This window comes from Zeus faber (assembly GCF_960531495.2).
Source record: "Zeus faber genome assembly, chromosome: 20".
NCBI classification, from domain to species: Eukaryota; Metazoa; Chordata; class Actinopteri; order Zeiformes; family Zeidae; genus Zeus; species Zeus faber.
The window spans coordinates 26,027,884-26,055,466 of NC_137207.1; the positions used below are offsets into that span (position 1 = coordinate 26,027,884).

Consider the following 27,583-nt stretch of genomic DNA (forward strand, 5'->3'; position numbering starts at 1 on the left):
ATAATAAATATAATAAATAATGAAATTCAGATGATGATATTAGAAGAGAATATTAGTTGTACGGGGTTAGGGTTTGGGTTAGCCTAACCCTATATTATTATATAGGGAAGGGTTGGGTTATATAACAAGAAATAATGCAATTTGGGCGACATCCTCAAAATTAAAATACTACCTAGAAAAAAACAAAAAACAAACATATTTTCTTATCAGAGCAAAAGTGTGGATGAGTGCCGTGTCCTTCTAGATTACCACGAATCAGCGAACAAACTGGAGTGGAACAACCTGCTGTCTGACTACCAGAACATCAGCGACCGCTACCTCCGCTCCACCGAGGAGAACCAGGAGCTGCGGGCAGAGGGGCGGAAGCTGAGGGAGCACAACGCCCGGCTGGTGGAGCAGACCCAACACCTCAACAGGAGCTTCACCCGCCGCACCTCAGCAAACCACGGCCTAGCCTCAGAGCGGGCACAGCTTCAGGAGACCATCACAAACCTAACGTCCACCGTGGAGAAGATCCGACAAGACCACCGGCGGCTGGTCCACTACACCGCGGAGCTGGAGATCCAGAACCGGAACGTTTCTCGATCCGTGGCCTCCCTGAAGGACGCCCAGACGGAGCTGGAGGGGGAGAACCGGAACCTCACCGCAACCGAGCGCTTCCTGCGGGTAGAACTGCTCATTGCCAGGAGGAGCAACCGCGAACTGGCTGAACTCAATGGCAGGTACGGCGGAGAAATCCAGAACCTGACGGGGAGGCTCGAGGCCCGCGACTCTCCCAGGGCCGACTGCGAGGGGGCGTCGGGAGACGACGAGCTCCTCCAAGAGACCGTGGCCAGGCTTCAGGAGGAGGCGGAGAACCTGAGCTATTTGCTGGAGCAGGAGCGACGGGATGCAGCCGGGAGAGAGGGGAGCAGGAGGGAGGAGGTGGACTCCATGTTGGAGGACATGCGAGCCGTGAACCAGGCCTACCGCTCCCTGGACCTCTACTGCCCTGTTGTCAGCCAGGAGACAGAAGGTATGCCAGAACTCCATCCATGTTCCATGCTCTGTTTCTATCATGCAATGAATGATTCTAGATTTAGGGCTTTGCAAAATTTTCTTATGTCTCCAATTAAACCACTGAGCATTCTACTCCGAGGGGCCTTAGTCAATCTGCAGCCTTCCCTGGTGCATTTCTTTAACCCCTCTCACCCTCATAAATATTCATGTGTATTTTGTCGTGGTTTGAGGATAAGACTTAATTTTCAACATATCCGCCTCTTAGGAAGAGATTAAACTGGGTGGTTTTAATCTCTTCATAAGTGGGTGGGTAAATGGACGGGACAGGGCTTCACCGTGACGTCTTCTTCCCTAATCCGTCCTCCTCACAGAGCGGATTTGCAAGACCTGCCAGAGCGGCTGGACGCCGTTTCTGACCAAGTGCTACTACTTCTCCTCCCGGATGCTGCCCTGGACGGCCAGCCGGGCCTGGTGCCAGACGCAGGGCGGAGACCTGGTCGTCGTCAACAGCAAACAAGAGCAGGTACTACGACAAAAGACCAAAATATCACAGTGATAAATGCCGGTCAGTGCGATTACCTTTTTTGGGGATGTCTATGTTCCCTCAACACAAATGTAGGTCCTATGGTCCCTCAACCATACTGCCTGATGCTTTGAGGGAACATAGGGATGACCCCCTTAATTGTCATTTGTGTTGGAATAGTCCCTGCTAAGCCCCAACAAAACCATCAACACAACCCAACACGGTGAGACCCTTCGGATCATCGACGTCGTTCACCGACGTGTCAAAACCCGATGCGTCCCGGCATGACTCCCTGCTCGGGAGTTGCGCCGGGTCGCCACTCCCAAACGCTTGGCAAATCATTAAAACTTTGACCCGATTTGATACCGAACCTTTGGAACCGCTTTGTAATCTGAACGCCGCTAATCTCTCGTGATCGCGGGCAGAAGTTCAGGGGTCAGACAATCACACAATCATCATTCAATTGTAAAACTTGTCGAATTGGATGTCTACTACAATCACCGCGAAATAACCCCGTTCAAACTATTTGAATATGCCAGATATACTTCATAAAGAGATCCTACTCTGCAGATATGCTATATTTGGTTTCAGAGTCAGCAGCGTACATAGTGTCTGGATATGGTATCGGGAAGCAAAACTTGTTCTCAGGGCCATAAACTGTTCAGGACGTCACCTCACCTGATGCCTTCTTTCTCCCCCTCCCGCAGGCCTTTATCTCCGCCGGCGGCAGGGTGCTAAACTGGGATAAAAGCAGGGTGTGGATAGGAATGTCCGACGCTGAGACGGAGGGACGGTGGCTGTGGGTGGATGGCAGCCCGGTCACGCCGGAGCTGCAGTAAGTTCTGGGAGTTCTGAGGGGGAGGTGGGACCGATGGGGAACACCGGGGGGCCCAGCTCACACTGCCTATGGGAACCGGTAGTGCGTCAGATGGGGTAACGACTGTGGCCTTCATTCTGCCGACCTCCACTATTAGAACGGGCTGATTCTTTTTTTTTTTTTTTATCAAATGTAACTTGAAAACGACATTAAAAATGCAACAAACGGTGTTGCAGGATTCTCATATTTGAGCCAATGCAAGTTTAAGGGAGAAGAAAAACGTACTTCATAAATCACAGTATGCCAGGGTGTCACCACATATTTTCATGGGGTTAGGGTGATGGGGAAAGACCAATATCGGGCTGAAATATTTACCTCGAATTTATTTTCTCGCCTCAACCTCCAACGGGTTTGCTGAACCTTCTCTGAAATGGGGAATATCTGTTTTGCCAAAGTAATTTGGAACTTATGTGTCTCATAATAACTGCTACCTGTCCAACTACACTGTGATTACTTGCCGTTGAGGCCGGAAACTCTGACCAAACCTCAGTTTTTCCAAATAAAACTCCCTTACTGTCGCTATTGCAAACTTCCAAAGCAGTTTTGTGTTTTTGGCCCTGTTCAGGTTCTGGCTCAGCAGGGCAGACACGGGGGCCGAGCCTGACGACTGGAAGCTTTCTAACCCTCAAGGAGAAGACTGTGGACACCTGGACACCGACGAAACAGACCTCAGCTCCTGGATGGACGGCTCATGCGACGCCCACTACGGATGGATCTGCGAAAAGAATGTTTAATATATCCAGGAATGTCCTTTGTTATTACGCAGATAAAAAAACTTTGCCGTATTCAAAGATTTGACGTCGTTGTGACTGTGTAGCCTGTGCACTGCTCCATTATTAGACAAAGAGAAAAGACATTTTTTGCTGATGCAAAAAAAAAATTGTAGATATCAGCAGATATCAGCAGATATCAGCAGATATCAGCAGATATCAGCGGTCTACTCCGGCAGAGGATGAGAAATATATGCAATGGTACTTTTAAAATTTTTATTTTTTTTCCACAAATACAATGACAAAACTAGATTGTTTTGATTTTGTAAATTACAAAATTATAGCAAAATGCAACGCATGTTTTAAGTATATGACCCTACTCCTGCTTGTCTTTGCGTTTTCTGCACAGTATAAACCAAAGACAGTACATTGATAGAACTGCCATCGCTGCCAGTATCAGCAGCAGAGCTAGCAGCAGCAACATCACGTCCAGGGAGTGGTAGGAGTACCAGGGCATCTTGTAGGACTCAGTGCGCAAGTGAGCAGCTCCTTGGTGCCTCATGACAAACTCAATCCAGAAGATGGCCGTTTCCAGAGAATGCATCGGCTTGTCGCGATGGAGCCGCGAGAGATGCTCCATGCTATTCCTGTAGGAGGTGTTGTAGAGCACCTCCCGCGTCGCTTCGAGGAAGTTCAGTCTCGTGAGTTTGGTGACGTCCAGGGTCTTGGCGGCCCCTCGCACCTCCAGCCTCAGGAGATTCTCGAACTGGTCGAACAGCAGCGGCAGGCCTATGATCGGCACTCCGTGGTAGATGGCCTCGTACACACTGTTCGTTCCGCCGTGGGATATGAAGGCTTTGACCTTGGGGTGGCCCAGGAGGTCATTTTGGGGGAGCCATTTAACGAGCATGGTGTTGTTACCCAAATTGACTGGTCGCTCGCCCGGGTGCCTCCATATGACCTTCTGAGGCAGCTGGGCAAAGGCGGCAGCGATTTCGGAGGTGATCTCCACGGGAAGCCCTGCGACCAACGTCCCAAGCGACATTATGATCACTCCGTGCTCCCCAGAGCTTTGAACAAACTCCTCCAGCTCCGGCACTAGAGGCTCCGACTCTTTACACTGGAAACCGCCGACATAGACAATGTTTGGCATGGTGGGCCTGGGGAACTCAAAGACAAAATCCACTCTCATGAGCCAGATGTCCGCCGCCTGTAAGAGATGATAAAAGTTCACGTCTGGTTCAAAGTAGCGCTCTACCAGTCTGTCATAGTGAGGGCTCACAATAAATCTATCGATGGCAATGTTCAGGAAGTAATGGAACATGTTCTTGACCCTTTGCGAGAAGGTCATCTTGTCTGTCACCGCACATCCGGCGGTGGGAACATAAGATACCGGAGAAGGAGCGACCACAAAATGGCCCTCTCCGCTGGTGATCCACCTCACGTTATAAACAGTGGGCAGCTTGAGCTTGTGGGCCACTAGAACCCCCACCGGCAATCCCGGATCCAAGAGGACCACGTCGTACTGCGCATCCTGGAGGTCCTGCATCAAGGCTTTGTTCCCCAGCAGTTCCACCCCTAACTGGCTGGCCTGCAGGTGGATATTTGACAGCGTTGTCAGCATCTCCCACTGGAAGGACAGAAAGGCCATCAGAGACGGTCCTTCCTTCTGGATCTGCAGCATCTTCACCAAGAAATTGACAAAAAAGTCCTGCTCTTCGATGCTTATGGCTTTGGGCAGGGTGACAGTAATGGAGCGATAGTGCGTTGCCTCCCGTTTGATGTACCAGCTTGTGGCTGTACGGACCACGGTGACCTCATGACCCCTGGCATGCAGGTTCTGGATCATTAGGTCCATGTTGACCCAGTGGCTGCCGTCCACTGGGAACACCAGAATTTTACCACCCTGAACATTTGGTCCCATCAGGAGGACGACAGCCACAACCTGCAGCACAGAGATTAGTCCCACGATGCTACCCATAGTTCAACTGTGAGGAGAAACCAAAATAAGATTCAGGTTCAGGGCCTTTTCAAATGATCTGCCATGCTAACGGTTCCCTTCAAGACCTTATTTTCTGCTTGAAGTCATTTATAATATACATAAAATTGTGCATGCTGGTCGATAAAGAAGTTTAAATGACGATAAGCTGTTAGCAATGCCTTTGCATGAACAAAAAAGCCAAGTTTCAACAGACAGCGAAGTTAAGTTAGCGTAAGCAGTGATGAAGATCATCCTGCTCCGTACAAAACATTGTTAAATGGAAGGAATTCACACGAAAAATAAACATATATTCAGGCTCTAAGCTACCTAATATTTCCTTCAGAGGAAATATCTTTCGCTATATCTCCCAAAAAACAGTAAGAGCTTGCTGGCACATTGGGACAACCGACAAGGTGTGCCTGTTCACACACGGATGCACTATATTCAAAAAAGCAAACTGCTGTAACCGGAAACAGAGCACTCAAATACCTTTTTCCTACAGAGAACTCACTAACGCCCGCTCACATCTGGCTTTTGTCCCAAGTGGGAAAGGTTACACCCGGCGTTCAGTCCCGGGACAAATTACTCTGCAGTCCACACGCTTATTTGGCCCCGTTCAAGCCGCGATGCGACGCGCTGACGTTCCGGAGGTTGCCGCGCAAATAGACGGGAATATCCGCGTATCATTCCATCATTTCGTAACCCATTCAGGCGATGTAGGGGATACAGTGTGAAGACCGGGCGCCCGCACCGGCAGCCTGCGGCGGACAGCCGCTTGCCGATCAGGCCGGCTCCCCGCACATCAGGCCCGGTCCTTCGGCAGCGGCACAATGCGCGGCGAGGCGGCCTGACCGGCAAGGGGCTCTCAGCCCTCCCCTTTTCACCCCTCTGCCCCTTTTCCGCCGCATTCATGATGTCCAACATGACACACAGGAAAAAAAACAACCAAAGGCATACCTGTCTGCTGGCAATGGAAAAGGAGTCAATCGCATATTTTATGCAGGATTTTTTTGCATTTACGCACTAGTTTTGGTGGAAAAACAGCATAAGCAACATGACCAACCCAACCAAATTGCTTTAGTGCAAAATGAAAAATGGAACATTAAGTGCAACCGTGAGATCTTTAAGGAAGCTGTGAAGCTGTGAAGCTGTGAAGCTGTGAAGCGGTGCGGCTGTGCGGCCTACCTCTACACGCTGAGCAGTCCACTGAGTTTTTTGACTTCGCAATAGTGTTCTGTTACATAATGGGGGCGTTGCAGAATGGACTGCAGATGTGTGTGTGTGTGTGTGTGTGTGTGTGTGTGTGTGTGTGTGTGGGTGTGTGTGTGTGTGTGTGGTTGCGCAGTGGGACATGGACTCTAACGGAGGGGGAGGAGAGATTGATAAAACAAACAAACCCGAGCCTGTACCGCCCACCCACCGTCGTAGACACACACACACTCACACATACACACACACACACACACACACACACACACACACACACACACACACACACACACACACACACACGCGCGCACACACACACACAGACACACATACAGACAGACACACACACACACACACACATAAGCACAATTATGACTACACAATGATTCTTTTACACATGCAATCACACATCAGGAGTCACAGTAATAGACACACACACTTGCACACAGACAAAAATACCACTAAAACACACAATTACAATCACACACACATTATTTTGCAAACACAAAGACACATGCTTAAACACACACACACACACACACACACACACACACACACACACACACACACACACACACACCTTGAACCAAAGTCACATTTCTCTTATTTTTTGCGGTTGGATAAAACCTCCCATGAGTACATCAAAGTGGGAGGAAGTAAAGCTGTTGTTTTGCCGCTTGATCAAATGGAAAGCAGCACGTCTGCACTGAGCACAGGCCTCTTCCTCTTTTGCTCCGAGGTCACGTGCTTCTCAAAGGAGAACCTCGCCCCCATCACAGTCATGTCGTCTCAGACTCCGTGGTTCCACCCGGCGACTCTCACCCACCCACTCGTGAGGGCCCTTTCCATTCGGAGTGTCCTCTGCTCCGACCGCGCGACATGGCGCCCTCCTCCGCCCTGTGGCTGGCGGCTGTGGCCCTCGCGGGCAGCGGCTGGGTGTGTCGGGCCGATGTGGGGGATTTCGCCCCCTGCCTGGGGGTCTTCTACAGGTCCTGGCCGCCCAAAGGCCTGGCTGGAACGCCCATCTGCCAGCGCTACGACAACCGGTACCGCTACGCTTCGCTGTACAGCCGCCCACGCCGGGCGCCGTGGTTTTCGGCCTATGTGTACACGGTCCCAACTGGGAAAAGGCCGTCTCCCAACTGGAAGTTTGAGCCGCAGGTAAGGGCAATTCGATTCTTGGCAAATTGTTGGTGATGGCCTTGGACCCGACACCTTGGAAAATCGCCAGTGTCATGTCATGTCCCAAGATGTATTTAATTTGATCCCTCAAGGAAATACAATGTTCCTTGACAACGGACTTTGCTTTTGCATTTTTGCATTGTCTGTTTTTGAAGAATATTGTTTTACTTGCGTATTAAGGAGGACATTTTTAATGGGAAAAATTAGTAAAATGGCAGTAAAATTGGAGCTCAACTGCTCAGCGAAGAATGCTGCGAATCCAATCTGTTGTGCAAGATATCTGCACAGTAAACACTCACACAAGATAGAACAAGGAAATGATTCTCAGTAAAAGAGAACCGTGCCGCTCTCAAAGTGCGACACATGCAAACGACAGGTCTGCAGTGGGTCAATAGCGGAATAGCATTGCCTTGTCTACAGTGGCTATAAATAAAGCTGGATGCATGGATGAATGGAAACTTCCTGTTTGCACTGTGTCCCTCAACAGTTGGCCTACCCCAAAGCTGACGGCAACATGATGGTCTTTCCCCCGGGCCCTCAGGACCAGAATGTGGTGGAGAGCCAAGCGGTGCAGCTGGACTACATCAACTCCTCCTACTCCCGTGGTCACCTTAACCCCAGCCTTCACCACCGCAACCACACCGACCGCTCTGCCACCTTCACCCTGACCAACGTGGTCCCGCAGAAGGCGGGCTCCAACGACGGGCCCTGGCAGTCCCTGGAGCAGTCGGTCAACAAAACCCTGGCGGCCTACTGCCTCGGACGGGCCTACATCGTCACAGGGATCATCCCCTACCGGAAGGACGAGCGCTGGCTGAAGGACCATCGCGTAGCGGTGCCGGAGTATCTGTGGTCGGCGTACTGCTGCCCCGAGTACAACAACACCCTTCCCCAGCGGCTGAAGGAGCGCTTTCCCACCTACGCTGCTATCGGACGCAACGACCAAAACAGCACAGAGGAGATAGTGCCGGTCGACAAGAAGGCCAAAGAGCAGTTCAGGGGGTACGACGTGAGGAAAATGCCTCTCGCGACGCTGGAGATGTATCTGAAAGAGCGGTCTCAGGCCCCCATCAGCGTTTTCTATGAGCAATGCAAGTAGACACCAGTTGGACTGTGGCCTGTGGTGGACTGGATACCACGAATGTTGAACTACTTTTAATTGGAGCTTCGTAGATATAAAATGCATCTGCTGGTGATTTGACGATGAACATTTTAACATGAACGCTCAAATGGGGAATTTAAATGACGTGTGAATTTGTTTGTTTTTTGTTTGTTTGTGTGTTTGTTTGTTTGTTTTATTTGTGCGAGAAGGATACGTAAATATTTATTCAATGTTTTTGCATGTACTGAAACGGCCGAATGCATCAACCTCTTTGCACCGCTAGGTGGCACCCTCGCATTGCACCTTCTCATTTCAAGCCACAAGAGGGATTCACTAATGACATTTCAGTTCAGCGTGGAAAATAAAGCAGTTTGTTTGTCACTTATTTGGGGAAAAATGGGGGGGGAAAAATGCATTCTAAAATGTTTTGAGTCAATTGTATTTTTGTTTGTTTGTTTTAAAGACAGCAATGACAACCCACTCAGTTCCTTTTTAGGATAAACCATTCAAGTTGTTTTTCCTGTTGCATCTCTTGGAACTTTGAGCTACTTGTTATTAAAACGACACACGAAACAAGTCCGGTTGGGAGAGTTTTGTCAGGATTTTATTCTGTGAATTAAAAGAGTGGTGCACCACGGTTCAGAACATACATGAGAGTGTAAACACAGGGATTATGTCGGCGTCAGATCATCACTCTCAGCGGTGGGACTCTCACTAGTACTGGTGAGTGGGGATTGAGAAGAGCTTGTCCCAGACTTCCACCTTCATGATGGACCTGCCCATGGGGGACATGGTGGCCTTGATGTCCAGCTGTGTGCCCTTGTGGGTGATGCCGGAGCCGTCGGACGCCATGCGCTTGAAATTGGTCTCCTCCTTGCTGTTGTACATCTCTTCGTACAGGGCCTGGTCGCACTCAGTGCCCTTGTCGTAGATGCCGACAGCGTGCCAATTCTTGTACAAGTTGTAGTCGAAGGGCACGGAGAACATGATGGCCAGTCTCTCCATGGAGTCGTTACTATGCCTCTGAAAGAGGTCGTAGGTCAGGATGCCCACGGCACCGCTCGCCTGACCGCTGGTTTTGCTGAAGTTGCACACCTCCGTTTTGAGCCCCCGCACGGTGGGCTGCGGTGGGATGTGGGTGGTGCCGCTCTCCAAGAAAACCCTTTAAGCAAGCAGGTAAGGAACGCAGCAGGTAAGGAGGTTCTTATGGACGACGCAAGTCATTAACAACATATCCCTCATGCCATTAACACAAATATATTTCCATGTATGGAGATCAAATGTATGGACATTCAGTTTCTTCATTATTCTTGATGATTAAAGATGTTTATTAGAACTATGTTCTGTAATAATAATACAAATAATACAAATAATACAAATAATAATAATAATAATAATAATAATAATAATAATAATAATAATAATAATAACTTTTTGTAACTATTTGTATAACTGCTGCATTACATCCAAAATGTAACATTGGATGTATTGTGGCCTACTGGTAAAGCAGGTTGTCAGTTGGAAGCCACGCAACTTCCTGTTTCTAGTCTCTTATGTAGATGCAGATGTAGCCCACAGAGTCTTTTAGAAGCAAAGTAAAGTTGCAAAAGCCAAATAATCAATACAATCCTGATCAGATGCATGGTTTCTGGCCATTTGTTTTGGTATAACATATACTGTATACTATGACTTTTCCATTTTCATCTAACATTTCTTTAAGGCTTAATCATTTGCCCCATCGGACTGCATTGAAGCACAGCGAGAAGCTGCAGCAGAGTGGTACGTTTCTCAACAGTAAAGCGTTTATTATAGCAATTATCTTATAAATGATGGGAACTGATATTTGAATAAGGCAAACGCTTACAACCTTTAAGCTTTGTCAAAAGAGATTAATATCACTACTGCCCTTTTTTGAATCACTATCCAGTCACATACATTCAGACAGTGGAGCTGTAGTCTCCTCGCGCCCCGCCCATACGTACCTGGGGTTTACCAGGCAGTAGTTATTGGTGAGGTTGGTGATCTCGATGGTGACGTTCCTTCGGCTTTTGAGGTTGGCTGCCACGTCCTCCGCTGATTCACTCATGGTGTTACGCGTTGGCTCCACCGCTGCGCGGCAGGGCGACAAGGACAGCGTCACACCGTCACTGACACACTTATGACACTTGGATACGTGATGCATGCGAAACCCAGGTGCTGTCGATTGTAAATCTTACTGAGGGACAGCGGGGCATCGAACTTCTGGATAAACGCGATTAATCGACGTGAAAACCCTCAATGAGTCAGTTCTACAGTGGTGCAGTTCACTGAAGCGCAAATGCCAAGAACTGTTGGAGAGTTCTCGCTGCGTGGTCAGTGAGGTTAACCTGTTCTCTACAGGAAAACAAACTGAGAGTGTTAAAGATATTTGTTCTGCAGAATAAAGAGAAAGATATGCTTCAGAAATACTACAGGTATACTTTAAAACAACGACGCTGGTCAGTCTGCCCTCGCTTCTACCGAAGAGGGTTTTATACCAAATGAGAGGTTGTGTACCATTGGTCAGGTGTCATTCGCAAGACTGTGCCCCTCCATCACATCCCCGGGTGTTTCTCTCATACAATGATTTAACAGTCCAACTCCGGTCCCAGATATAATCCTACTGTGATATAAACAAACCACGATACTCTGTCAAGCGGCCCCGGGGTTATCCTTATCCCCACACAAGGTAGGATACAGTATTACAGATAAAGAACAGTCTCTTCAGTGTGAGCTCTGGAAGAGCCATTGAAACCCAGGACAGTGCATTTTAAAAAGCTACGTAAGATACTAAAAGGCCATCGTCTCATATAACACATATTCAACACCATTCAAAGCATTGATCATCTGCATTTTCTCTCACAGAACACGACATAAGACATGTGCATACGCAATACCATTGAATACAAGAACACTGTATTTTTATTTGTTTGCAGATGGATCGCTGGAGTCAAAGCCAAAGTTTGAAAGGTGGAAACAAGCAGGCTTACCTGTCTGTGTGACCGTGCGCTCGACACCCGGGCGGTGCAAGGTATGAATCAGCGGCTTCACCTTTCCTCGGGGCCTGCCTCCACAGGTGGAATGTGCGACACCAGGGTCCCTCCCTAGAAGTGTCCCCACCCGTGAGAGCGCAGCCGCACCCACACCCACCTTCCCACTCTCTCTCTGTCTCTCTCCATCCGTCTCACCTCTGTCATCCCTCCTTCCACCGAGGTATGCAGGGAGCGGCACCATGCACACAGAGAAACAAAGGAAGCAATGTGGTTCTTGGGGTGATGCCACTGAACACAACAAGTGTTTATTTAATCAGAATCTTCTCGAAACATTGTTCTACACATTATTTTTTTTTTCGGGGGACCCACTTAAAAAAAAAGACAAATAATTGCCACCCTATGATCCGGGAGCAAATTTGTGCCTAAATGAATATTTATGAACATTTTTCACTTCCGACGTCATAGCTTGAGCAGTTCAAGCGAGCATTTCGAAGACTTGAAGGTGAAGTGTGTAGAATTTACCGGACCGACTTGGCAGAAGTGGAATGTAATATTCACATCAAGTATATGTGACCCGCCGCAGACTTTAGGTCCATTTGACGGCTTTTGACTCTTGTTTGTTTGTTTTTTTGCACCATTTGGAAGTGAAGAATCAGAGCTTCAAAACAATGTGTCACTTGTGCAAATTAAGCAATTTTTTTAAAGCCATAACTTGCTAATGACAAGGGTGTGGCAAACTGTGATCCGGAGATAATCACCTTCAACGTTTGCCTTGTTGCACCGCCATGTATCTTTTACATTACATTTAGTTATTGATCAGACGCTTTTATCCAAAGCGACTTACAATTATTCAAACAGCGACGGGCGCAGCCATCAGGAGCAATTAGGGGTTAAGTGTCTTGCTCAAGGACACTACAGCATGCTAGCAGGAGGAGCCTGGGATCCAACCAGCAACCTTTAGATCACTAGACCACCAGCTCTACCGCCTGAGCTACCATCCCCATAATCTTCTACAGAAGCCCAGAATAGACAAACCAAACGCTGGCTCTGGAGAGAGCCTTTTGCGTTTTTTGCGAGTTTGCACGGCCACCATCTCTTCCACGGAGGCCTCCATGTTGTATCGCCAAGGGGAGGAGTAATCCATTGGTTGCGATCTGCAACCTCACCGCTATTTGCCACTAAATTCCACACACTGCACTTGTTTGACAAGTAATGGTGTACTGTGTTAATGAATATAATTAATATATATATAATATAAACATTTAAATAAAGAAGAAATTCTACAATTTGATTTCGCCACCCAATTGACATCTACTCCGACCCAGACGACCAGAAAAAAACAGTTTTGGTTATACAAAAAACCTGCTGAGACGCATCCATTGTTTAATTTTGTTTAATTGTCCTGGACCATTGTGGGTTATTGCACAATAAATATCAGGTAGGAGCCATCCACCCATGGACCGTGGAGGGTGTGGTTATTTTCCAAATGTATGCAGTCACCTCCGATCCAATAACTCAGACATGAATTAACAACTGATTGATCTCAAAGAACCACATGGACAGCACAATTTTGTGCGAAAACCCGGAATCAGCCATAAACTTTATTTTTTCGGACCCGTACTCCAGTTTGCACTCTGGGTCCATCCTTGGCTGCGTCTCGTCGCTTTGGCTTTCATTCCAATAAAAAGTGCTGATTTATGTCTAGGCTGGAGTTTACCCCATCGTCACACGTGCAAACAATCACAATCACAATCAAGGGAAATGATGGTGATTCCAAAGGGCATTTTTTTTTGGACAGAATTTGCCTTTCAAAGATCTAGTATCGGACCTTTATTCTTTCATTGCATATATGGATAAGTAGGAAGAGGTGAAAACAGCGTACCACGGCTGCCTTGCTAGTACAGGAGTGCTGCACCGCACCTCGAGTCGGTGTTGCCTGTTTTGGAACAGAGGGGACTGAGCTGTCACCGTTGCTCAACAGAGCGGCCGCAGTTTAACCCAAATACGATTGCTATGTTCTGTTACGTCAAGCCCAATCACATTAACCTCAGCGTACGCACGGTGGGATGTTTTCCCTTCAAGGCTGGAGCGACGCCCGGTGATTAAATTAAGAGCGTGAACAAGGAGATCAACGACATTTTGTTTTTATTTGTTCAAAGCACCAACAGCGTTTGGACCGCAGACAGGCTCATCCACTTGTATCTTAAACCTCTAATCATTGCGGGCGGTACATAGTTTAACTGCCAAGTCGCCGGGATCCTAACGGCCCATCTTGTCGTACAGCTCCAGTTTGACGATGGCCCGGCCTTGCTCGGACATGGTGGCTCTGATGTCCGCCATCTGCCCCTGGAAATGCAGCCCCGAACCGTTGGCCTCCTCGCGCTTGAAGTAGGTGAAATCCTTCCCATTGTACATCTCCTTGTACAGCTCCTTGTCGCACAGGCGCTTGGGCTCAAACATGCCCACGGCCAGCCAGTTCTTGTAGAGGCCGTAGTCGAAGGGCACGGAGAACATGACGGCCACCACCGCGTCGCTGCGGCGTCCGACCATGTGGAACAAGTCGTAGGTGAGTACGCCCACGGCGCCCGACGCCGTGTTGTCGTCCTTGGTGAAGGAGCACACCTCCGTCTTGGTGGTGCGCACGGTGGGCTGCGGCGGGTTGAACGCGAAGCCGCTGTACATGTAGACCCTGGCGGGCAGAAGAGGAGGTACACGCACATCACGTCACTTCTGATTCTGAACGCTTTGTCGCTCCATCGTCGCGGTTGATTCGAATTTGTTTTGGCGGGACAACTTTAAAAAAAAACACACGCAAGGCAGAGAGACAGAGAAATTGGGCAAAAGCTCGGATCTACGGGAGGACAGCTACATCTCATGTACAGTCTCATTGACCGTGGCAGAGGGAGGTAGAGAAGAGAGGGGACACCAATGTCCCTCTCTTCTGGAGGAACAGCGGACATCCCTTCTCCCTTCTGCGGTGAACGGGTTGTTTTCCCGGGACAGAGATTCGCTTCCCTCAGACCTCAGCGAGGGTTGAAAACCACATTCTGTGCGAACCACGGTGGCTTAGCGATTTAGACGGAGAAATTTGTGCATGAAGACGTCGGGATGTTTTCATTTGAGGACGATACGATGCAACCTAAAGGCGATGAATAAAAATCGATTTATCCTTCGATATTTTGGTATATTTTACAACCTCGCGTGGGTGCGTGTGAGAGTCCCAGGGAGAAAGGCGGTGCTCATGAAAGCAAGGAGGACAAGAGGGGGAAGGAGGAGGAGGAGACAAAGAGGAAGAGCCAAACGGGCGACGTGAGGACAGCGGTTCGGGTCACGAGAGCGTCACATAGGGTGAGCCGGGGACGATGAGCGCCGACCACATCCGACCCTAACTGTGCTCTGAAGGCAACCGCTGCGTCACTGCTGGCGGTTGAACCTGGTGGAACTTCCTCTACCTTTTAGGGGTGTAGGGGGTGACCCTGCTGCTACGCAGGCGCTCTAGATACAACACGCACGGGGGGCCACGAGGCGGCTCTCACTTGGGGTTGACGAGGCAGTAGGAGCCGCTGACGTTGGTGATCTCCAGGGTGCAGTTGCGGTTGGTGGTGAGTGAAGTGGCGTGGGCCTCTGCGGTTTCCGGCATGGCGGCGTCGGGCGGCTAAAAGAGAAGACCGGTCAGACGGAGGTTAGATACCCCACCCCAAACGCTTGCTCGCAACCCAAAGGGTCTCAAGAGCGCGAGGCAGTTGAGTTGCCCCCAATTTTGAACGGAGTAGACCACTGCAACAAGTAGAGCTTTGCCTGTAATACCTGCAATACTTGGATTCACAGACACACAGTGGCAACCCAAACCTTTGGTACGCATGCCCATTGGCTGAAGCGATTCCCCCAGTAGCGGATCAATTTAGAAGATTTTAATGCCAACCACTTGGGTGGACTCCCCGCGATCCTGTAAAAACATTGTCCAGGTCCAGTCCAGGCGCCACCATCCTCTTATAGCGAGAAACGTGCCTCGCGGGAAGGGAAGTTTGACTTTGATTTCGTGAGCCATGAAGCAGGACGATCAAGGATGAAATAACTTTAAAGTTAGGCTGCAATTTCTCACTAAATAATGATCATCATAATCAAAATAAGTACTTAAGATGAGATAATACAAGACAATATCCACTGAAATACATTCCGATTGAACTTGATGTATATGACTTTTCAAGCTGTTAGGGTTAGGGTTAGTGAAGTATATATATATATATATATATATATATATATATATATATATATATATATATATATATATATATATATATATATGAATATTCAAATAGACAGTGACACCCTTGACATTAACTCCACTACCTACATGATATATACAAATTTATTTAAGAGGCTTTCTGTTAACCCTATCTACAGATATACTTAGAATGTGTTATAAACTTGTAAAACTTGTAAGTGTACTTACATTTCCTTTATGTCGCACACACACGCGAGGACGGAGAGTCGTCTGAGTGCAGAGCAGGCGTGGTGCAGTGGCAAGCACAAAGTCACACCCACACCTACCCACACACACACACACACACACACACACACACACACACACACACACGCACACACACACACACACACACACACACACACACACACACAAACACACACACACACACACACACACACACACACACACACACACACACACACAAACAGTCACGCCTCGCTTTTCAGGTGTGTCTGCGAATGTGAAATATATATTTTTTTTAAATTTCTGTCAGAATGCAAAACACACAACTGGTTGAATTCATCGTTCCAGTGCGGAGGGGGGAGTCGAGAACCATCTCCAATTGAAAAAAAGGGAGTTGTTTGAGATGAAAGTCAAAATAAAATTAAAAAAAACAAACAAACAAAAAAAAAATGTTAGCGTTCAGATGACACAAAGAGAGAGTACAAAGAGACATCTAGATGTATACTCAATAAACTCAATAAACTACGAAGCTGTTGAGGACAAACGGACGGAGGGCAAATATCGTGGCTTTCACTTATTCCTGGGAGTTCCACTGTTGTTGGACACCACTCTGCCGTTGCAGCGAGCGTGAGTCATGCAGCAATAAAAAGTACATGCACACACAGATGAGTGTGGTTTGCGAATAGTACCAGTTAAAAGTAGTTCAGCGGTAGTCCTGTGTTTTCTGACACTTCCTGCAGCTCTGTAGCAGCCATGGGAGGAGAACCAAAGTGCAAATTGCATTTTGCATTGCGTTTTTTATTAGATTAGATTTTACGAAATACAATTTTTTGCCACTTTTCTGTTTGTATTGTTTGCAAAATATATATTTAGAAATAAACTCTGGAGACCACCTGACATTTTGACAAATGGTCAGATGGATGTATACAAGATTCAAGATTCAAGATTTTTATTTGTCACATACATATACATACTTTCATACATATATGCAGTGAAATGTAATGTATACTGTATACTGTATATACTGTAATGTATACTGTAATGTATATTGTAGAGGATAGGTGGGAAAGGGGTCCCAAGTGGGGATTCTTGTCCCAGCCCTTATGATTCTTAACAGATGTGTGTATATAGAGTCTGTATACATATTCTGTAATAGTCATTAATAATGGAATAGAGACAAATGTCCATTTAATTGTCTCAACATTTGTATAATGTACAATAATGTATAATGTATACAGTATAATGTCGATCATGACAAAGTGCAATCCTTCATTTGCCGGCTGAAAACAACACATACTGCAGATAGACAGATAAAGTAGTGTATTGATGGTGAGGCGGTAGCAGCCACACCCTTGGATATAACGAGGTTTGAAACCTGTTTTGAGTCAGAGGCTGAGCTGTTCAGCCTCTGAATAAAAACAGGTTTCAAACCTCCCGGACCAGATCACCTGAAAAGGCCGGAGCACTCCCATGCCTGTCTGCGTTTTGCATTCCAGGCGTGGGCAGGGCAAGGCGATGCCCCACCAAAACCACAGTATTTTGTTTTGTCCTTGTCGATTTGGCCAATCATAAACATGCCACATCGAAATAGTCAAGGTTTACTTATATCCAGTGCTTGAAGTGGACTTAAAAAAAAAAAAAGATTATTAGTCATTGACCAGACTAGACCAGACAAATGTCTGTGGGTACTGCGGTTGTCGTGTTCCAGATACTTTTGGCCTTTAAACCAGACCTGGACCGTGGACCACGGAGCTTAATAATTGTTCAGCGATCAGCTCTGAATTTCCAACTTAAATGGCAACTTAAACAAGGATGGGGAATTCCTTTAGATCATGGGCATCTGTGTTTGCGTTTTCTATTTCCCACCTTTTGGTCGGAAACAGCTGGTTTCACTCATTATCTGTTCCACTCATTCTGGTGCCACTAGAAAGCGCCCAGAGGTTGTATTGGGTCGAGAGGCAGCAGGAAGTGATGCTGTGTTCCATGAATAAATATACTGTAGCTGCAGGCAGCAATACACAGGTCTGGTTTAGTCGTGTTAGGTACGAGTTTCCGTAATATCATGATTAGCCTTGAAGTGCCTTACATTTAATGTTTTTGAAATAAATTGTGTATTAATAAAGACACGTTTACTTTAAATGAAATATCAAATTTTTCATGCGTGCGACCAATCACCGTGCACTAACGTCACTGAATGTTCCTCTTCTGTCGTTCCTCAGTTTAAATAACCCTCAAGAACAGTGTTTTAACAATTCCGGTCGCTCCTGGATCATGCAGTGATCAAATACAAGCGAACAGTTCCTCCAAAGGTTCTTAGAACTTCCTGCCGTGCGAACACGCCCTCTGTGACCGATTACAGTTTACAGAGTTTTGCAAGACGCAGCATCGGCTCAGGTTGTCGACAGAGACGACGCTTGGACTCAAATTCAGGTGATGATGTCACAAAGCAGCCCACTCCTGAAACTAATTAAATGATCTCAAAGTTCTTCTATTTCCTCTAAAATAACGAGAGTCTTTTCCGCAAATTTCTCTCAATGTAGATCGATATTGATCCAACTCGAACAACAAGACGTCTGAAACATCCCGGTGCCAACGAAACCCCAAACATGTCTGTGGGTACTGCGGTTGTCGGGTTCCAGATACTTTTGGCCTTAAAAACAGACCTGGACCGTGGACCACGGAGCCCTAATTACCCACCAACCACCAACATGTGAATAAGCCGATCAACCTTTCTCACCGCGCCCCCAAATCAGAGCAGTCTGGAACCGAGGGACTTTCACTTCTAGTCGATCCGGTTCCTCCGCAAATCTGGACAGAGGCCAACTGCCCTTCAGGCTGGCAAACGGCGCGTCCGCGTGGGCCGGGCAAAACGCTGGACAGGTACCGCAGCGGCGCAGGTACAGCTACGTCGGGGCAGGGGGTCGGTGGCTCAGGAGGAAACAGAGGGAATCAGGGGGTTGCTGGTCGAGCCGGTGGAGTCCTTGAGCAAGACGGCATAACGCCTCCCCGGGCGCTTCGCAAGGCCGCCTTTGCACATTGCGCGTGTGTTTGTGTGCATGAGAGGAGTGGTTGTGATGGCAAAGGAAGCGACATATGAATCGCCGTCTATTCCAATGTTTGACAGGCCAATAAAAAGCCTCCTACAGTATTACTGTGCTACGATAACAAAGGGTTCAGCTTAATGATCTCTGTGATATTTAATGTCAATAAAACTAATTGAACAAACACAACACGACAAGGTCGACTCTCTCTGGCTTCATGTGCTGTTTTGCCCAGTTGCCCTCATTAAAAGAATGAAGCGCCCCATCAGCGCTCCACTTCACCCAGTGTGCAGCGGTGGGGCGGGGAGTGGGGGGTTCTTCAGACTTGGGTTGGTTGCAAGGTCTATGCCGCCGGGCGGTGGTGTTGCGCAGCCACAGCACCGTGGAACCCTTTCCCCGACGCCGTTGGCTCCGCGGTCCAATGAGGTTCCGGTATGTTGGGGTGGAGAGGTGTTGTAATGCAGTGATCCTCACTGATACGACCGTTCTGTACGATCGTCTCTGGGATCCGGTTGTTAGATACGATTTAGTGTCTCTACTCTGTTTTGGGAGATAACAGTGAAACTAGGATCCAAAGAAGAAGAAAAAGAAGAAGAATCTTTAATTAATCACACAACACACCACACTATAACACATGCACACACACACACACACACACACACACACACACACACACACACACACACACACACACACACACACACACACACACACACACACACACACACACACACACACATACACACACACACACACACGCTTTGGAAGGTGGCCGGTGAAATGAGGCCTCTGCATTTAATCCATCCTTTGGCTTGTCCTTCCTCCGGGGGCACAGCCAGGATTCGTGGACGCGCCCGGGGACCTGGTGATGAGTGTCCATCGCTGGTCAGACCATGATGGGTGCATGTTTTTGAGGGGGGTCCTTACTGACGTGAGGTGGAGGAAACCCCACGTGAGCACGGGGAGAACATGCAAACTCCACACAGAAATGCTCCTATTTGGGAGATAACCCGCCCGGAGACAGTAGTGACAAACAGTCACTCGAGACTTTCTCTAACTGCGCCAATGTCTTGGAAATTAAATAATAATAATAAATGAGTGATCATTTCGCTGGGGAGGGGGGGGGGTATATGGATACGGACCCCCGAGGGGTCCCAGGACCGCAGGTTGAGAGCCAGTGCTGTGGTCGTGGAGAAACCTGTTTTTTTCACGTGTGTTGCGTTGCTTTGCCGTGGCGCCCCCATGTGGTGGTGCACTGAAAGCACCCCTCCTGTCCCGATATTCCCGGGGACCGCAAATCATGCAGAGGTACCGTGGAGGTTCAACATAACAAAACGTAACAACATAACACCAGAGCATGAAAACGGTACAGTGGAATGGAGGGTGGGGGGTCGTGGATTTAGATGCCATTTTCATCTGTAGGGTCTCTGCATATTAATTGGGGCCGTGTTAGAAGCCAATATGGAGAGGAATCAGCTCTCAAGGAATTCCACAAAATGGAGACCACGCGTCTTCATAGGGTTATAAGGCTGTGATAATAGACCGTCCTCGGTCTCACCCTGGTCTCTGCGGCTGAGAGGAGAATGAGGGCCCCATCCCTCCCACGCCGACATGACCCCGGGAACCGCGGTGCTTGGATAGCGCTACAGGACACCTTTTTAAAGCCTGAACGCTTGCCCCATCGGACTGTGCTGAAGCACAACGAGAAGCTGCGGCAGAGTGGTAAGTTTCTCAGCAACAAGAACAATCATAATAATAATTACTATTATTATAATAAAGATAATGAAAAACCATTACTTCCACACTTTCAGTCCATTTGAGGACACCCTAACTCAGGAGGTGAAGGGTGAGAGCAAAGGAGGTGTGGGTTCACTTCGGGGTCGTGGGGATGGTTGGAGTGAGTGCACCCGCAGGATATAATACTGCCACGTAGGAGGCGATGCTTTTCACACAGTACAAACACCAGTAAGAGCGTTACTACGGCAACAGACAATGAGCATTCTGCCTCTGCTGCTACTTAAAAAATAAATGATAAGGTCGACTGAAAGCCTGAATAACCAAAGGGAATGTACTTTACAGGAGTTTTGAGGAAACACAAAAAATGCCATGAATAACATTTATTAAAACAACATTTTGACACTAAAATTATCTTGTAGTGCACAAGAACAGAACAGTGTTATCCTATTCTCTTAATTATTTGACTTGAAATAATAGAAATAATATATTAATTATTATAATTATTATTATAACTATAACTATTATTATTATTATTATTATTATTATTATTAATAATAATAATAATAATAATAATAATAATAATAATAATAATAATAATATTAATAATAATATTAATAATAATAATAATAATATTAATAATAATAATAATAATAATAATAATTATTATTATTATTATAACAATAACAATAACAATAACCATAATAATGATAATAATTAATATTTTTACTTGACACAGAGATGACACAACAGGAATTGGTGTCGACCTTCTCATCTGAATCTGGTTAAAAGAGTGAATTCCTCGGAGTCGCCATCCCTTTCACATAATCAAGCAAAGTTTTTTCAAGCAAACAATTTTTGAAGAGGCTGATGAGAGATAAATGAATATGAAAAATTGTTTATTCTCAAAAAATTCTGGCCTGTCAAGATTTCATTTTCTTTTTGCAGTGTAGTTATCTGATTTTCAACACTTGCCGAATGCCGACATAGTTCTCTGTGTGAATGGGATTTTTGCAGGACACAATGCATGTCCCCAACTGTCCAGATGACACAGCTCAGCTTTGAATGGCGAAATAAAATCTTTCAGCGCATCCATAACCAAAGGTGTAGGGTGTGCGTCTAATTTCCTTGCAGTGTTTGACCACAACCAATTAACTGAACAGGGAAGTGTGTCCCTCCGCTGCATTCCAAGCAGCTGGCGGGTGGAGAGCCTCTGCTCTGCCCCCGCCCTCGATGAGCAGGGGCCCACGTGGTGGAGCAGGAGCAAAACATCCCCCCTTTGGACTTCCTGTCATTTCTCACACGTTGCTTTTTACATTTACTGAGTGAGCTAAATACAAACATGTCTGATGAGCTCAGCGAGCGGTTGTCTGGAAGCAATGGCCCGCTCCTCTAGGGGCTGTTTACCCCCTTTCCCGGCAAGAACACAAAGCTCGGTCAAGAAGCGGACGTGCAGCCGCGGTGAATTTATTGAAGCAGCGTGGCGAGTTGTGGTCATCGAACCGTCGATATGGACAAAAATTCACAAAAAAAGGGACCGAAAAATAGCACACAGACGCACACACACACACACACACACACACACACACACACACACACACACACACACACACACACACACACACACACACACACACACACACACACCTCAAGTGACAAAACAAATCAATGCATCAGAAGAAGGACAAGAGACGAGAGTAAACTTGGATGTTGAAAACAATAACCAACACTGCATATTTTAATAGAATTCTGGGACGTTTCTGCAACTTATTTGAATTATTATTTCTCTTGAATTATTGATCTTGAATTACCAACCTCGAAGTTCTACGAGCAATTCTCAAATATTTGATTCTCAAATAATTTTCAAAATACAAGATGCAAGATTCAAGAGGTTTATTCGTCACATACATACTGTATTCATACTTTTATACATATATGCAGTGAAATGTCTTTACAACGCACCCAGAGATTATGCAAAATAGTTACTAAACTGAACATAATAGCTAACCTAATTCCTACCTAACAACTAACTGAAACTAACTGATTCCTAAAGCGTAATGCAGTTAATGAATAGAATAATATAAATAATATAAAATAGAAATTTAATAAGACTCAAAAACATAATACAAAGTGGGGGTACAACATAAAAGGGAATAGAGTTATGTATATGAGATAGGCATTTAGTATATACAGATATGTGCAGTAAATTACATGTGGATACAGTGAGTATGGAAAATATACAGTACAGTATACAACAATACAACACAGCAATACAGTAACACGAGTAATAAATACTCACAATAGTTTGGTTCAGGTCCTTTTCAGTGGGTCCCTCAGGCGGTCAGTCGGTTTGAAAAGACTATTTGAGATTTTTATTTTCCTATTTAACTTTCACACACAAGACAAAGACAAAAAGAAAGCGTATAATGCCACACTATGTAACTGCCACAACACCTACCCCTGGAAAACTGCTTCCATAATCCCCGTACCCCAAAATAAAACACGGCCCACAGAACTCAACCACTACTGCCCCGTTGCCCTTACATCCATTAAAATTTAGTGCCTGGAGAAGTTCCTGCTGAACATTATTCTGCCAGTTGTTGCCCCACAACTGGACCCCCACCCCCAATTTGGGTGTTGGGCTAAGAGGGGGGCAGAGGATGGATGTTGTGGCCTGCCTGCTGCACCTCCTCCTCCAGCACCTGGATTCCCCAGGCACCTTTGTTAGAATCCTCCTTGTGGACTTCAGCTCTGCTTTTAATACCACACATATATAACACACCTGGTGATCCGGAGGCAACACCATCTCAACACCCCACCCCCGTCTGACCCATCTCATGCCAAATTTCCTTGGGGACAAACTGCAAGCTGTGCGGGTGGGGACGACCACATGCTGACCACACCTGCACAGCACGAACACCGGAGCGCCGCAGGGCCGTGCGTTGGGCCCATTCCCGTTCACACTTTACACCGATGGCTGCACCAGTCCGTCACCCATCACTACTGACCTCAGCCATCCTTGCCCTACTCACAGACCACCACTCTGCTCTCACGACACGGTTGCACGCTTCACCCAATGGTGTGAGGACATCCATCTTTACCTCAACATCAAAAGGAAATGTAATGTAGACATCCGAGTTGCAACGCAAAGGAAATAATAATTGGTCCACCCTCACCACAGCGCCCCATTCTTATCAATAACCAAATAACCGATATTGTTGACAGTTTCAAATACCTGTGTGACATTGGACAATAGACTCAGCTTCGACCAGCATACTAATGGACACCGAAAGGAGCCACCAAAGACTGTTAGTCATCTGCCCCCCATCTCCTCCTATTGTTGTACCAGAGCATTACTGGGCCCATCCTACTGTACTGTTACACTGACTTCTTTAACATGTTATACGTTACTAACCAGCCAGAATAACCGGTCTCCCCACAGCCGACCCCGTGGAGCTAGACAAAAAGGCCATTACGCACATTGCAACCTCGAAAGAACAGGAGATCATACACCGACTCAATCACCACCAGTCACCAATTACCCTCCTCGCCCTCCGGGTGCAGGTACAGAGGACTGAGGCGCAGAAGGGCTCGCTGTGGGAAAAGCTTGGTTCCCACAGCCATAGCCGTGTGAGAAGCTTGTGAGGCGTTGTGGGATTTTTTTGTCTTTTGTCCTCCGCTTATAATCCAGACGCCCGGGGATGGGGGCTCTGTCCCTGCTCCGTGCGCACTTTGCCGCATGGATAGGTGCAATCGCACGCAAAACACTATGCCAGGTTTGCTCATGTATGGCATAGTTACTTTGTGATTTCATGAGCACAATATGTTTTGTGAATCGGACGTTGAGACGGCGCAGTTAGCGGTTGCAATTGACGCGCAATTCATGGTGCTGTCAGCAGCCGCAGAACATACCTTGTGAATTTTGCCTCTCTGTGCGGCCCAGCAGATGGAGCCTTGCTCAAGGGCACCTGGCAGAGAGAATGGGAATTGTGGATACAACATCAGCCACCCTGCAGGTGAATCTATTTTTAAACGTGTGTGTGTGTGTGTGTGTGTGTGTGTGTACTTTGAACTTGCCTTCAGGTATTTCATACCTAAATGTTTTTTTTTTCTCGATCGCAGGCAGGAAAAGGACACATAACATTCATTCTAAGGAACCCATGATGGTGTGATCGCAAGGTAGACAATCATGAATAGGTGCATAGGTGCTTTATGATAACAATCATGAATTGTTCACACAGTCTCATATGTCATAAAGCACAATTTTACACAATTTTATTAAAGGATAAGATGCTTTGACTCCCAAACCATACCTAAAGATGACAATGACTGCTCTTGGCACGCAATGTAAAATAAGGTTGACTAGATTGTAATATATTGGAAACGTTATGGGCCTTTTTTATTACTGTGTGTATTCCAGTATTTTTGAGCTATTTAAAGTTGGTTTTTTTTACTGCGTGTGTGTGTGTGTGTGTGGGGATGGGGGTTTGACCTGTTGCTCATTGATTACTCTTATGAGCAACAGTTGCACAGCCACCCTGATCCCGGGCCCAATTACCTAGAGCCAATACGCCACTTAGCCCGAACACCAGGCCACCCTCCCCCAGGGTAATGACAGACTTCCCTCCTCCTTTCTGGTGGTGGGGGCCCGGGCTGCTGTGCTGGCTGGTGGAGGCGTGGCTGGGCTTGGCTGTTGCAGGGGCTGCTTGGAGGGGTAGCCTGGCTGCTAGGCTGTTGGATGGTCCCGGCGGTGGCTGCTGGGTGGAGCAGCTAGCTGCAAGCGGTTACCCGTGGTGATTGCTGCGCGCGCTTTTCCCCTGGTCCTCCGCCAGACAACCTGGGTGCGGCTGCTGCCTGTCAGGAGAGGCCCTTCTGTGTCCCTTCCCTTTGCCGAAGAGTCCCTGTTCAGGCGCCACTGTGACAGTTACACCACCTGAGCACCGTTTTCAGGGCTCTCCAGCACAGAGAGACAGGTGATGGGGCTGGAAGGTACCAGTTTTATTGTAGTGAGTAGGCAAGGTGAAACAAGCCAGGAGCAGTTGGAAAACGTGTCATGGCAAGGGCTCCCCTCCTGTGTGTATGGGGATGAGGTTTTTTTTGCACAAGAAACATCGTCTGACCAGTGATGGATGCTGAAGATGGTCCCTGGGCCCTGCAAGCTGCCCACCATTCCTGGCCTACCCCCTGGAGGAAGGGCAAGCCTCGATGGGAAAAATGTGGAAAAGACATTTCACGCCCTCCATCTGCATGTGTATGTGTCGGCCGCTGTAGCTGCAGGTAATGCGTGTGTGTGTGTGTGTGTGTGTGTGATAATAAAAGACAAGCTTTGGCTTTTCCAGTTTAAGTTAAGTTTTTTAAAGTTTTATGTTGAGTTTTACCTGTTGCCCCTTAATTTTACTCTAACGAGCAACAGGCGTACAGCCCCCCTTACCCTGGGTCCCAATTACCCAAGACTGGTGTGACTCCCTAAACCCACCAACCCCACACCACAAGGCACTCTCTGCTAAAATACTTTGATTCCACAGTAACTGTCACTGAATATTTTTGAAAAATAACAGATTTTAGCACTAAATTGTAAAAATGTCAAGCTCGTATTAAAGCTTCAAAAGTGACGTAGGACACCTTATTACAACACTCTGTCACGCTGTCTGTCATGAAAAACCCTCAAAACGTACATTTGAGCTGCGCTCTCTGTCCATTTTTGTGTGTTGGTGAGGATCCACTTTGTTTATCACTGTTTGCGATGGTTTTACCGATACACGTTGTTTAATAACTACATCCCCAGACTCATGCATTTGGAGGAAAAGCGAAAGTCAAAATCGCTGGAGCTGAACTTTCGAACAATTCTCCGACTGCAGTCCATGGCAGTTATTTACGTCAAAGTAGGCAAGACGGCTGCTTGGCACTCGCCTCACTTCTTGCACATGACACGCCCCATAATCTGCCATCACTTCACTCTACTTCACGCTCGCCCCCTTTAGCCGTCTACTCTATCCTATAGCACTGAGTACTCAGTGTATTCTGCTGTTGCCCTGGGCTGTGTCGCCGTCTCAAGCGGCTGGAGGTTCAGCGCCACTCGGGCTGTGAGACTTAGAACCTCCGTTGCGCCCCCGTGACAATCATGGCATCAAATTGGAAAGTAAGTCCGGGACGGACTTTATACTTTCACCGTCATTTTCCCTGATTTATTAATCACACCGTGTGTGGTTGAGTCAGATGTGGTTTGTCTGAGGGTCCCTCCCAGTCATCTGGGTCCAGCTATTTATTTAAGACATTGAAGACTAATACAAATAATGAAGCATGGCCCTCACCAGGACTTTACTATTAAAATGCCTGGATTAAAACACGGGCAAAGGTACATCAACGAAATATAAAAGCAAACTGCTGTGGATTGCTATCTCCTTCCGAAGAGCACCACAGGATTTTGGTGTCTTTTTTCACACTCGAGAAGCGCTCCCTTGCTACTATTCATGATTTCTGAATTTCAGGCCAATCATTTGGGAGAAACCGTAGTTGGCAAGACATCCTTCTATGTCAAAAATGTGTTTTAAATTGATGGCCAAACCCAAAGCACTTTGTGCTGCCTTGTGTATGAAATGTCTGATTCAAATAAGCTCACCTTGCCTTTGGCCCCCTATTTTGGGATGTTGTTGGGCTGTAATGGCAGCATTTTTCTCCCGTGCTGACAAAGCCCGGACAATGAAAGTGAGAGGTCTGAAGTGTCTTCTTTGAATAAATAAACGTCGGGCACAGAAAGCATTAAA

General features: G+C 47.0%; 4 protein-coding genes across 4 annotated transcripts; 1 reads left to right on the plus strand and 3 right to left on the minus strand.

The window, feature by feature from the left end:
* Nucleotides 1-3,371: 3,371 nt before the first annotated feature.
* Nucleotides 3,372-5,086, minus strand: LOC307245386 (UDP-glucuronosyltransferase 2A3-like). Its single transcript, XM_080020947.1, has one exon. It carries the CDS (start codon nucleotides 5,031-5,033, stop codon nucleotides 3,486-3,488), a length of 1,548 nt encoding a protein of 515 aa, XP_079877073.1. The 5' UTR covers nucleotides 5,034-5,086; the 3' UTR covers nucleotides 3,372-3,485.
* Nucleotides 5,087-7,178: 2,092 nt separating this feature from the next.
* LOC307245678 (endonuclease domain-containing 1 protein-like) lies at nucleotides 7,179-9,122 on the plus strand (the record flags this gene model as incomplete). Its single annotated transcript, XM_080021325.1, has 2 exons — nucleotides 7,179-7,460; nucleotides 7,969-9,122. The coding sequence occupies 2 exons, from the start codon at nucleotides 7,179-7,181 to the stop codon at nucleotides 8,578-8,580; spliced, it is 894 nt and encodes a 297-aa protein (XP_079877451.1). The 3' UTR covers nucleotides 8,581-9,122.
* A 51-nt stretch (nucleotides 9,123-9,173) lies between these two features.
* Nucleotides 9,174-11,683, minus strand: LOC307246094 (DELTA-stichotoxin-Hcr4a-like). The gene is made up of 3 exons (XM_080021895.1): nucleotides 11,592-11,683; nucleotides 10,566-10,692; nucleotides 9,174-9,745 (listed from the first exon to the last, which is right to left on the minus strand). The coding sequence occupies exons 2-3, from the start codon at nucleotides 10,667-10,669 to the stop codon at nucleotides 9,298-9,300; spliced, it is 552 nt and encodes a 183-aa protein (XP_079878021.1). The 5' UTR covers nucleotides 10,670-10,692; nucleotides 11,592-11,683; the 3' UTR covers nucleotides 9,174-9,297.
* Nucleotides 11,684-13,722: 2,039 nt separating this feature from the next.
* On the minus strand, nucleotides 13,723-16,085 carry LOC307245306 (uncharacterized protein). The gene is made up of 3 exons (XM_080020801.1): nucleotides 16,048-16,085; nucleotides 15,131-15,249; nucleotides 13,723-14,283 (listed from the first exon to the last, which is right to left on the minus strand). The coding sequence occupies exons 2-3, from the start codon at nucleotides 15,232-15,234 to the stop codon at nucleotides 13,854-13,856; spliced, it is 534 nt and encodes a 177-aa protein (XP_079876927.1). The 5' UTR covers nucleotides 15,235-15,249; nucleotides 16,048-16,085; the 3' UTR covers nucleotides 13,723-13,853.
* Nucleotides 16,086-27,583: the final 11,498 nt, after the last annotated feature.